Here is a 12,959-nt window from a genome sequence, read left to right as displayed (position 1 = left end):
ACTCAATGAATATTTTGAGCACATTCATTTGGCAATTCAGGGGCACAATATAAGAAAACCGATTCACTGACATGAACATTTAATAGTAAGTACCTACTACATGGTAGAATATAGATATGAATAAGAGAAAGATTTTATTCTTAAGGAATTTAAGATTATGTGAGTACATTAAACTAAAATATAAGAAACAATTAGACAGCAGCATCATGTTTTTAAACAATGGAGCCCGTAATCTTTCTTTCTCTCCTTGGTGTTTTACAGGGTCCTTGTGCTGCAGAATCAGAACCTGCTTTTTTGATAGGGAGCAAGCAGTTTGGGCTCTCAAAAAACAGTCACATTGCAATTGCATTTGATGACACCAAAGTTAAAAACCGGTATGTATTATTCTGAGCTATTAGTCAAGAACTGACAAATAGAAGTACCAGCATTTGCATTTATTCAAGTTTAATCAACTACATTTATTAATAAATAAGCCGAGCTTTTTTTTAACTCACTGAGTACCATAAAGAATAGAATCATTTGTCTGTGCCAGAGGATCCCAGTGTGGGAGATCAGCAGACCTGGAAAGTCATCATCTTGAGAAAGATTTCACTGTCCCTTCTGAAAATTCACCCATGATCAGAGGTCATTCTGTCTGAAAATGAGAATGCTCTTATTCTTCTGTTTTACTTCGCATGCTTTTATTTCACAGCCTCACAATAGAATTTGACGTGCGAACTGAAGCTGAATCGGGCCTGCTTTTCTACATGGCTCGGATCAATCATGCTGATTTTGCTACAGTTCAGCTGAAAAATGGATTTCCCTACTTCAGTTATGACTTGGGAAGTGGTGACACCAACACCATGATCCCCACCAAAATCAATGATGGCCAGTGGCATCAGGTAATAGTCCCTAGGATGTTGGCAGTGCTCTATACGATGGGTACTTGGTGGCAGCCATCCGCATTCCCCTGGTGCCAGTACTATTTTGCCAAAGCAGACACTGACCTGGTGCTATTGGAATGTGGCCAAGGCTAAAAATAAAACGAGTACCATATACAACTGCCAATCTTGGAAATGTGATCAGACCTGGGTAGGTTTGTATTTGACTACTTACATGCTTCAACGTGGTACTGTGAGATTCCATTATTGCTATACAGCTTCTCAAACATCTGTCCACAAATGAGGTCCAAGTAGTTGAAGATGAAGTGTTAATCATAAAACTCTATGAATTCATTTTAAAAGAATATTTATTCTAAGATTATAGTTTGCTACTATTATGGTGCTGCAATGGCCTCTTTTTTATGAAACTATATTTGACAAACTTAAAACCTGGCAATACTCAGATGGGCCTTAAGTCTTACCCTCCCATTCCACTCCATACTGGTCTGTGAAAACCAAGTCTGGGAATCTTTTGTATCATGTTTGAGGGGCTCTAGAGTGTCATTTTCACCAATAGTCACTTGGAACAACTTTTAAAATGTTGGCCTTACACCCAGAAAATGGTACTTTTATGGGCACAGAAGGCTCATTTGCCAGTTTACTGTCCTCTTTGGCATGACTGCAAGTAGATAATATACTGCCTGATTAAAATGAAAACTCGGAGTTTGTTTCTGCACCTGTGATAGCCTATTAAGTAAAGCTTCCCTAGGTAGACCAATAAAATGTTTAATTTTTAGAGTATGATATTATTAGATGTTGTATTTTATATATTAATACACTTGGATTTGTTAAATGCCCATTTAACATTTTATGTGATTAGGACATTATATAGAAAGCCAAAGAACCTAAAAATATATAATAAAAATTCAGTGTCAACCAATTTATTTTGGAAATAAAAAATGGAATCTTCATATTTGCACTGATCTTTATAAAGGTGTTCTCATTAAGGTTTATTCTCATCTCTGGCTAATAGAATAATAAATATGACACTTGAGAAGAAGATATTGTTGGGCCGCAGTGAGTCTAGGATTAAGAAAGTAAGTTTAAATACTATAAGCAGCCAAATTAAGGAAGGATTTTATTTTTGAAGGTTTATAAAAATTAGTTCCCAAACCAAAATAAATAAGTGAAAAAAAAAAAGTCTTAAATTATTCTAATCCTGATGTAGATTCATTTTAAAGCCATCATTACACTCCAGCATTTCACAGGGTTACACACTCCTTTTCCTAAATTTAGACTCGAAGTTTTTACACTCAAGCCAGTCTTCACACCCCTCATTTCAATCCCAGAAGATAATTCACTCCACTGCTGCAATTTCAGCATCAGTCAGCTTTCCATCTTCCTCCCTGACTTTGTGCTAATCAGCTGCTGCAGAAACAGCAGAGCAGCCCTGATGTGCTGCCCTTCCTTCAACTCTCCATGAGAAGTGCCTGTTAGGGAGAGGGATGTACCATATCTGAAATCGTGTTGGGGAGACCAGACTTTGCTCAATCAAACTAATGCACTTTTAAAAATGGACGCGAATTTTGCAGCCCACTTAATCATGATGGGGCTCTCAGTTCTTTAAAACATGCTCACTTGGCAATCTGTAGAAGAGTCTTCAATCTAAAACTCACCCAGGAAGAGTTTGTACTCTTTTAGAGATGGCAGTAATGGAAAAAAACAGAATTTGAGTATTCTGTAAAATCGGTTTAATTTCACTTATATTATGGGCTTAGCATATACTAGGCACTCAAGAAGTTATTTTGCTTTTCCTAAGGAATATCCTAAAAGTTCTTATGCCTTATATTCTGCATATTTAAAATTTATCCATGATTGGTATTCTTCTTTTTGTAGATTAAGATTATGCGAATTAAGCAAGAAGGAATTCTTTATGTAGATGGTGCCTCCAACAGAACCATCAGTCCCAAGAAAGCTGACATCCTGGATGTTGTAGGAATGTTGTATGTTGGTGGACTGCCCATCAACTACACCACCCGAAGAATTGGTCCAGTAAGTTTCTAATTTGATTTTGGAGGTCTAAATAACTGGCTGAGTCATATGGGTATTTTGAATTATTAAGTTGCATTGACCTATGATCACTTATAATTGGATAGAAAATCATCTTTTCTGAGAAGTGACAGATGATTTTCTAGACAGATTTGACTAAGAGAAGCAATATCATAGAACAGAGTATGGACACTTCAGCCAGACACCCTTGGTTTGAATACCTACTTAATTATTGACTTTCTGTGTGATCTTAAGCAAGTTGCCTAATCTTTCTTTGACAAAGTTCCCTATTTTGTAAAATAGGGTAATAACAATACCAAACAAGCAAAGTTGCTGTAAAGATTAAATGAGGTAATATATTTAACATGCTTGGAAGAGTAGCAAGCATATAGAAAGCACTGGAAAACAAGGAAGATGATAATAATGGTATTGATAGTATTGTTTCAGAACCAGAGATTTGGCAAATATTGAGAGATGTCTTAACAATTTTGTAAATGAATATGCACAAAATAATTCTTTGTCAGACCACGTGCCCTGGTTTGCTTTCAAAGCATTTTAAGAAGCACAGGATTTGTATTTTTAGAGAACACACTACATACAAGTGTGACATATTTCTATACTCAGATCAGAACACATGATAATATAGAGTTATTCTTCATGAAAGACAATTGTTAATCATAGCTGTAATTCTCAGCATTTGGTTCCTCTTATGAATGATTAGTATTACTTTCCTTTCATAGATATTGGATAGGTTACCTAGGCCTATCAAAATGAGAGTCTCTAAATTGAGAGAGGCAAAGTGATTAACTTTCACTCCTAAAACTGGATGAAATATAATGGAGCAGAGTGTGATCGATTTATTTTGATAGTTCCTAAACTTTGAATGTTTCATGCAAACTTTCAAATTTTATGTGTATGTGCATTTTCTTAGCAAAAGGTCCACTGCTTTCATTAGATTTTCATAAGGTAGAAACACTGAACCAAACCTAATTATCTTTTCAAATAAAACTGGAACATAGATTATAACAAAATGTGTATATAGTAAGGTTAAAAAAAACTATGAATAGAAACATAAGAGACTAATTAAAAGTTATGATATCCATATGCATCCACAACTCTGGACCATATTTCAAATATCAGAACAATCATATTCCAGGCTAAATACATCCTAATCAAGAAGCACAACACAGGATTCTTGGCACCCAGGCTGTGAAGCCTGGGGTAATCATGCAGATCCAAGCAGTTTGGGGATATTTTAACACAAATTGCCAATGATTACGAGCTTAGAGCACCCTACAGATGATTGCACTCCACATAAAGGCAAAGTTCTGCTAAAACTTGATATGTGTGTCTTCTGACCGGAATCATAGGTGACCTACAGCATTGATGGCTGTATCAGGAACCTTCAGATGGCAGAGGCCTCTGTCGATCTTGAACAGCCAACCTCCAGCTTCCATGTTGGGACATGTTTTGCAACTGCTCAGAAAGGAACATATTTTGATGGAACAGGTTTTGCCAAAGCAGGTGAGGCACTTCCATTTCCTTCCTGTTGAATATTAACTAGGTACAACTTGCTTGTGTGGAAAAATGAAAGTCCCTGGGGTCCTAAACTAGTATCTTTTATTTAAACCAGAAATAAAAATGTACAGAAGTAGTTTTTAAAATGCCTCTTAAAGATTAATGTATCTGATTCTGACAGGATCTAACAGAAGAAATAAAGTAAAAGACTATTTGGAGAGTTTATTTAACCTCCTTCCCTGGAAATCAATAACAGCAAAATAAATGTAATTCTATAGAAGGTTCATATGTTTATACTACGGAATTTATCTATTCTCCATTTTTCCCTGTCTTCCTTTCTGCAGATGAGATAACGTTTTTCTTTATTTCTCTCTTCGATTCCTTACAAGGCTCCATTGCTTGATCTCCCCCTCACACACACAATGCACACGCACTGGTGCCCATTTCTTGGTCATGGTAATGATGACTGACACCTTTTCCTGACTTTCTTTAAGAATCTGCCTTTCCAATGAACATTTCCAGTGTAGGATCACCGATAGGATATTAAGTATATAATTTAGGAAAAAAATATATGAAATAACTTCTATATAATAACAAAAAAACTGACATTAACATACTTTTAGATAGAGTTTCCAGTCCCATGGTTACCATAGACACAGGTATCTGTTAGAAAAATAATTAATGGGTACATAATATGTAGATGTCATTATAAGCAACAAAAGTAAACAAGATGCTGTTTCTTCCTTCAAAAATATACTATCCCTAAGATATATAGGGATATACCTTAGGGATTCAACAGAATTCTGAATAAACTTCAAAGTTTTGGATTTTACTTATTAAAAAATAGAATATCAATAGGTAAGATTCTGTATGCTCAGAAATCACAAGAAAGCCAGTAAAAATGAATAAAAACTATAAGACATGAGAGCAAAGTTCTGTGAATATTTAGAAAAAAGATTAATTTTGGTTGAGGAAATCGGGAAAGGTTTTATGGAGAAATTGACATTTGAATGAGAATTTAAAAGATATGTCGAACACTCATATGCCTACGTTGTCAGAGATAGAAGAGCAGGGCTTTCTAGCAAAGAGCATAGGTGGAAAGTTCACATATGCAGAAGCGGAAACAGGAAAACACAGGATATGTTAAATATTGCAACATTGGGGATTGAGGTGAACCCCAAATTTTATGTGCTATGAAAGTCCAAAGCCTTCCCTAAGATTTCTGCAAATTCAGAGATGGCTAGCATTCTCTTTGTCAAATTTGACAGCAAGCTTCAGCTTCGGTTTCTGCTGTTAAACTGACTTGTCATCCTACCAGGCTCTTCTGGTTGTAGATCAAACTGGTCCAGAAACAGCCACTTTCCCAGTTTTCAATAATTCCTGACATTCCCTCAACACACAGTGTAATATAATCTGTTTAAGACTTGGATGGTCAGAGGAGGTTATGCCACTGGAAGACATACAACTTCAATTTAAACCTTTGACACTTTTGTCCTTAAAAGCTTTCCAGCCACCCAATTACTGTGGTTTTAATGTCGTCCTTACTACTTTCGTCCTCAGCTGAGTGGTGGTTGTTCCTCTCTTATTCTTATTGTTCCCTTTAAGAAACAGAAACAAAGTCTTCTCAGCTTTTTCTAACATTTACTCTTAAAATATGCTCTAAACCCACCTTAGCCCATCCAAACCCATCAAGGTTCTTAGCATAAAAAGTCTTTCGCATAACAGGTGCCATTCTTCATCGAATACAGTTGTAGTTACGCACATTTATTTCTTGCCTAAAATAGAAAACATGGAGAAACTTTCCATGAGTTCTTCTCTAATATTCCATGCAGATGATATGGTCTAGTCTGTTCTTAGTGAATTATTTTGTTTCTACGAGGCATGTCTTAAATACTTGCTAAAAGATTAAATAAACCAATGAATCAAATATGGAAAATTATAGAGAAAGACTTAACTGGATGAAATAAAGTCTATTTACGTCCCAGAATTGACATTTGAAATGACAATTTGTACTTGAAATTTCTTTCCTTATTAATAAAATATTTGGGATCTTTTGAGCCCTTTCAGATCATTGTGCTAGCATAAAGTGGCCCATTAAAATTTTATGAATAATCACTGAAATGCTTGACGTAATCCAACAGCAAGACTTCTAACATAATCATACCTGGATGTGCAATTCTTTGAGTCAGTCTCAGAGTGTGTTCATTCATTCCTTTATTCAACAGATATGTATTAAACCTCCACTATGTGCCAGATATTTTGATAGGCATGAGATGGTCAGCAATATAGACAAAGTCGTTGCCCTCACAGAACTTACATTCTAGGAGGGAAGGCAGCCAAGAAAATAAGCAATAATTATAAAGTGTGTCATATAATATAATAATGGAAGTGTAGGCCATAAGAAAGTCTGTAACTTAGTTATTATAATTGACTAACTTCTAAATTGAAATCTAGTAAAACCATTACTTCATAAAAATTTGAATTAATAATCTCTAAACTCTCATCTACTTTTTTTTAATCTTCATATTACAGTTGGTGGGTTCAAAGTGGGATTGGACCTTCTTGTAGAATTTGAATTCCGCACAACTAGAGCCACTGGAGTTCTTCTGGGAATCAGCAGCCAAAAAATGGATGGACTCGGTATTGAAATGATTGACGAAAAGGTGAGCGTCAGCTGTCTAAATATGTCTGATCTCTTTGTGATATTGTTGCTCATATGTAGAAACTCTTTTGAAGCTTTGCTGTATTCTTTTCTAGGAGAAAGCTAGATTGAATCTTTTCATCCTTCTGAATTACCTCAATTTATATGTGTTTTTAACACACTTATTCTATAGACTAGTATAAACTTTAAATGTGCTAATACTACAGTAAACTGATTGTGTTGATGAATAATGGACCAAATAGTTTTAGATCTCAAGCTCTTATTGTGTTACTAAAAGTACACTGTAGTTCTCCTCTTAATGAATACATAGTCTATGAATCTCTTGATTCCAGTGGGGGAAAAATGGAGGGGTCTTATATTGTCTAAAATCATCCTTTGCCTCTTATAATAACAGGTAGCTAGCTGACATATCGGCTTCTCAATTTTTATTTAAAAGCATCCAAATACCATTTCAAAAAAGAGAAAATTTATAAGAAATTTATGTGAATATATTTTGTCAACTTGCTTAAAATAGATAATCTAATTCTAAACACTCTTTAGTCTCTGGCTGCCTGTGAACAGCCACCTGAGGTAGGATGATCTGTTTGTATTTACTTTGTACTATAGGGAGCAGGTAAAAAACAAAAGAAAGACAAAGCAAAAAAATTTCACAAATTTTCTTTCTGGCTATTAAATAGGAACCATACTGCACCTCTGTTCATATTTCTGCTCATAGGCCATTGTTGCCTCCCAAGAAGAAACACCACATAGTGACCTAAAATATGCTTTCCTTTGCCTCCTTCTCCCTCCTCTCAGTATTCAAACCAGCATCAAAGGCAATAAAGCAAAAAGATCCAGGAGCACAGAGGCAAAAAGGGAACAAATAAGCAACACTTGATAGTTTTGCCAGATTTTCAAAACACACTTTCCCTACATCCTGTAGGAATAAGCTCTATTTCATCACCTGTTTATAACCACAGCTACTATCAACTTGTCAGTGTGTCAAATTCCTTTACAATGTATGTGGATTTCTCACCAAACTAATTTTATATGCAAAACCCTGTTATTTCAAACTCTTCCCGACATAGGAAAATCTTAACTAATATGTACATCAGCGTATAGTTTAGGAAAATCTTAACTAATATGTACATCAGCGTATAGTTTACAAACTTTTCACCTATTTATTTGTACTTTTAGTCTTCTTTTTAAAACCCCTATTTCTTTTCTTTTACCTTGTCAAATGTGTTGCCAGATTGACTGTTTTTAATGTTTCAATATGTTTCTTTTCTTCATCAGCTTCAAAAGAATTCTGTCATCTCAAATTTCAAGGACTGTTCTATGTTACTGAAAACAGATTTTTCTTATTTAGACAAGAACTTCCAACCTAAGTTCTTCATTGTTAAGAATTTAACTGGCCTTCTGGTTCAGAGTCTTTGACACCTGTGACATGAAGCCTGCCCCCAAAAAAGTAATTTATGTAACTCTCAATCCTGTATATAAAATGGAATCCATAAAGGAAAAAAAAAAATACATACAATTAAAACATCAAAAACTTAAATTAAAAAAAAAACAAAAAAAACAATGTTTTAAAATGAATTTGTAAGCCACATTAATGGATCACTCCAAATAACATCTTTTAAGAAAATTTTATTAGATTCACTAAGAACTCACACACTCTGAAAAGATCTGTGGCGGATTTTTCCCTGTTTACACTAGATCCTTTTTTTTTCGACTGGTCTCATATTTCACTTTTCCTAAAAGAATTATCGCTAAACTCACACATCTTGCCTATTATTCCCAACAATGCCCAAAAAGAAGAAACATAATTTGTGACTTCTGGTCATTAAATTTGTTTTAATTTCCATCAAGATTTTTTTTAGATTTTTTTAATGTGCCCCAGTTATGTCCATTCCAACCTAGACCAGCTGATATCTTTCCTACAAACTTGACAATTTTTACCATGTGAACCATCATGATACCCTTCCAATGAAACCATCTGTGACTGTTCAATTTCCTACTTTTTAGATTATGTTTCATGTGGACAATGGTGCCGGCCGATTCACTGCTGTCTACAATGCTGGGATTCCAGGGCATCTGTGCGATGGACGGTGGCATAAAGTCACGGCCAATAAGATCAAACACCGCATTGAGCTGACAGTGGATGGGAACCAGGTGGAAGCCCAGAGCCCAAACCCAGCATCAACATCAGCTGACACAAATGACCCTGTATTTGTTGGAGGTTTCCCAGGTGAGCATTGTCTACCCCAGCAATAATTTCTTCTCTCTGTTAGGTTCAAGATTTTTAAAAATTTATATTTCTATACATATATCCAAGAACGTATGCTTAAGTATACTTGCTTTTCAGCTTTCAAATCTGTTCTCGTAAATAACACCTTACCTGAAATTTCCAGTGTATAAAATGAGCATATTACTTATATAAGCCACATGAGACTGAACTTTTCATGATAGCCCCCCAAAGTTTCATTTGTGGGGCGATGGAGGATAGAGGAAATGAATTTGGCTTATAAAAGATATGAGGCATTTAACAGCAATCGGCGCTAGAGTTGGTATTCTTTCTGATTTTTTAAAAATTAATATACCAGAGGAATCATAAAATATTATGGAACTTATTTCCTCAAGTTCTGGAAATCATTGGGTTAAATGTAGCTAATTTCCCCCTCAGGTTATTTTAGAATTTATATTTATATTACAAAGAAACTCAAGCAATAAATCTGCATTCAAAAATCTCTCTCTAGCCCATTAAAAATAGCATGCAAACCGCAGAGTTACCTAAAGTACCTATAAACAAGAGCGCCCAACTTGATGAGAAATAAGCCAAGTGCCTCTTAATAAGTACTATAATAACACAGACTCCTGGAATGGTCTTTCAGCATTTTGGCAAGAAAAACTTTTGTCCTCATCTATTGTAAAGCTCCTCTGCTTAAGAACCCAAGCAGAATGTCTATTCGGTAGTGGTGGACTGAGGAAAAGACACAGGAGAAATAGAGAACAATGCAGAGTTCTTTCCAAAGCTGCTTCTGTTTTAATGAGTGGGTTTTAACAAGACCTACTTCTGCTTCAATCAGGATAAACTCCAAGATATTATAAAGGAGATAATGTATTTCTCCACTCACGGTCTGTGAAATGAGATTCTAGTTAGCACCTAGTAGGTCTGCCTGGAGAAGCGAGTCTCTCCTCTGATAAGAGAAAGATTTTGCATGAGTTTTCAAACAACTTACCCCTTTGAGATTTATCTTTATGATGTAATAAAGGAATAAAGTCACCCCCGAAAGCCCATGTCTTAATTCAGTAAAGTATTTGATCAATTGCTTTGTTTCATTAAATTAAATGTAATAATTTTAAGTCACAATTGAAAATGTTCATTCCAACCAGATTGTTTGATGTCTTAAAATGTATGTTTCTAAGTTTCATAATACATTATAAAAAAGTTGATTATTTCTCTATAAGTCTAACTGTCAGTAAAGCTAAGAACCAAATCACTGACTTTGCATAAAATAGCCTTTCGGTATAATCTCAAACCAATAGCTGACTTTGAAACATGCTCTTACACATAGCAGCTGCATTTCAAAACTGAGCCCTCTTTGCTCCGCTTTACAGATGGCCTCAACCAGTTTGGCCTGACAACCAACATTCCGTTCAGAGGCTGCATTCGGTCTCTGAGGCTCACCAAAGGCACGGGCAAACCACTGGAAGTTCATTTTGCCAAAGCCCTGGAACTAAGGGGAGTTCAACCTGTATCATGCCCAGCCAAATAACAAAAATGAGTTTAACCTCAAGAAGGGTTCTTCGAAACAAGTATATCAAGTGAAACAAATATATTTTACCTGTGTATGTTATTAAAACTAGCTTGTGCATATATATTGAATTCTTTCTGTATTCAGATGGTGCTAATTCAGATCTCAGACTGAATTTAATTCAAGTTCTTTCTCAAGTCCATGAATATTAAACTGACTATTTCATTCTAAACAACTGCTTGTTTTGTGTGATTTTAAGGGTAAAAGGCAACTGACCATGAATTGTTGAATTTGCAACATGCCCTAGAGTCTTCTCAAGAAGAGCCCAGATGTAATTTGTGAAGGCAACTTTTTTTTTTTTTTTCCACTAACTCCTATAATACTTTTATCATCCTTTTCCATGTATGTCAGCTTTGGCTTACTTTTCAGGCCACTGAAAACAACAGTGGACTTGGCATGTTTGATTGGGAGGAAATCCGCTTCCATGCTCCCTATGTTTGTGAAAGCATTAACAAATCATTTCTCTGATCCAGGTTCATTAAAAGAGAGTTGAACTAGCCGTAAGAGTGAATACCTTTTTATGCCGAAGGTAGAGAATATAGATCAGATTCAGACCAGAGAGCTTAATTACTTGATTTTCTTGTTTGATAATGATTTATAGGCTTTGGGTAGATACCAGAACCAAGCTCCAGAATGACAATTAAGCAAATATTTGATACTGCAGTATTGAGGTTTCAGGCTCTAAGTTTTCAGCGAATATAACAATCTATACTTGGGTGGAGAGAAATAATGCTGAAGTGAACTTTTTACTTTCCAGAAAAGAGTAAACCAGAAACTTAAAAAGTGTACATCATTGAGACTTTTTGAGTTGTAATTTGACCTAAAAAAATTCATTTCCTAAAAAATTTCTCTGTTTTGTGCTCATTTTACCCACTATTTCATTCGTCTTCAAAGGAGTCTATGAGAAGACTGGCCTTGATTTTATTCATTGCCTTAAGAAGGAAACATTTCATATGCTATCTTCAGTAGAAATAGTTGTAGTCCACTAAAGCAGAACATTTAAAAGAACAGAATTCCTTCACAACGGTAATTTTACAAAAGAAAAATAATCCTCTCTGACAATGTTATCCACAGGAGGAAGGAAGATGCTGTTTCTAGTCAAGGAGATGGCTAACACACTGTTACCATTTTTTCATTGGCCAGTTTGATACAATTTTTCTATACAGTGTCATTCTAAAGCAAGCAATTCTCAACCATGGCTCCATTTGGAAATTACCTGGAAGGTTTTAAAAAAACTGGTGCCTATTCCGGCGATTCTGATTTGGTCTAAGACATAGACTGGGCATGATGATTTTTAAAAAGCTTCCTAGGCAATTCTAAATGCCAACAGGGATGAGAACCTCATTCTAATGAGAAAAATTATTCACTATACCAATAATGAGTTGTAGTCATTTGAGAATCCTGCTGTTAACTTTGTCTTGACCATTTCACGCACACAACACATGCGCGCGCACACACACACACATATAATACTGAATTTAGTCAATGCCTTTTGGCCATAATTTAAGCAATAAAACTCTTTGAAAAGCAATGTGTTTTGAAAGTAAAAACATTACTTCTGCAATGAACAATGGCATGACTTTGGGGCTTATTCTGGATAATGAGTGGATAAACAGTAATAAAGATGCTAAATTAAAAGCTAATGCCTTTATTTCCTGAATTCTGAACAAAACGATACATAACAAATTCAAAAGCAAGGGTACTTAACTGGCACTCCTATCAGAGTCAGAGCCTGCTGAAGTTAGTTTATAGGTAAGTGCCTTAAATTGGTAGAGTTAAAAGAGCCTTTGAGATCAATAAATACAGTGGTTCTCAACTTCTCAAACCTAGCTAGACATTAAAATTGTCTTAGATACTTAAAAAAGAAACTAGAATAAAATGTTAAGTTCTTAAATCTGGTTATCACTCTAGACCTTAAAATATAATCTCTGGGTAGGGCTCTGTCATTGGCATTTTCTAATGTGTGATGAAGGCTAAGAACTCCTGGGTTTCTATTTCCTCCATACTTTATGGGGAATAACTGGAAGGAACCCAGGGAAATTTGATGGTTTGCTCGAAGTCTCACATTAGTTACAT

General features: G+C 35.3%; 1 protein-coding gene across 1 annotated transcript in view; it reads left to right on the top strand.

Annotated features, from left to right (window-relative positions):
- LAMA2 (laminin subunit alpha 2) overlaps positions 1 to 11,066 on the top strand; it is a 391,580-nt gene extending 380,514 nt beyond the window's left edge. Inside the window, exons 60-66 of the mRNA XM_023529836.1 lie at positions 262 to 374; positions 692 to 881; positions 2,757 to 2,912; positions 4,280 to 4,433; positions 6,960 to 7,090; positions 9,094 to 9,316; positions 10,687 to 11,066. Coding sequence (XP_023385604.1) covers positions 262 to 374; positions 692 to 881; positions 2,757 to 2,912; positions 4,280 to 4,433; positions 6,960 to 7,090; positions 9,094 to 9,316; positions 10,687 to 10,844 — 1,125 coding nt within the window. The 3' untranslated portion in view covers positions 10,845 to 11,066. The remainder of the gene's footprint in view (positions 1 to 261; positions 375 to 691; positions 882 to 2,756; positions 2,913 to 4,279; positions 4,434 to 6,959; positions 7,091 to 9,093; positions 9,317 to 10,686) is intronic.
- The last annotated feature ends 1,893 nt before the right edge of the window (positions 11,067 to 12,959 follow it).

Source organism: Pteropus vampyrus, unplaced genomic scaffold (assembly GCF_000151845.1).
Source record: "Pteropus vampyrus isolate Shadow unplaced genomic scaffold, Pvam_2.0 Scaffold43, whole genome shotgun sequence".
In the NCBI taxonomy this organism is placed as follows: Eukaryota; Metazoa; Chordata; class Mammalia; order Chiroptera; family Pteropodidae; genus Pteropus; species Pteropus vampyrus.
Note: the sequence above shows the minus strand (reverse complement) of the source record. Positions and strands in the feature narration are given on the sequence as shown.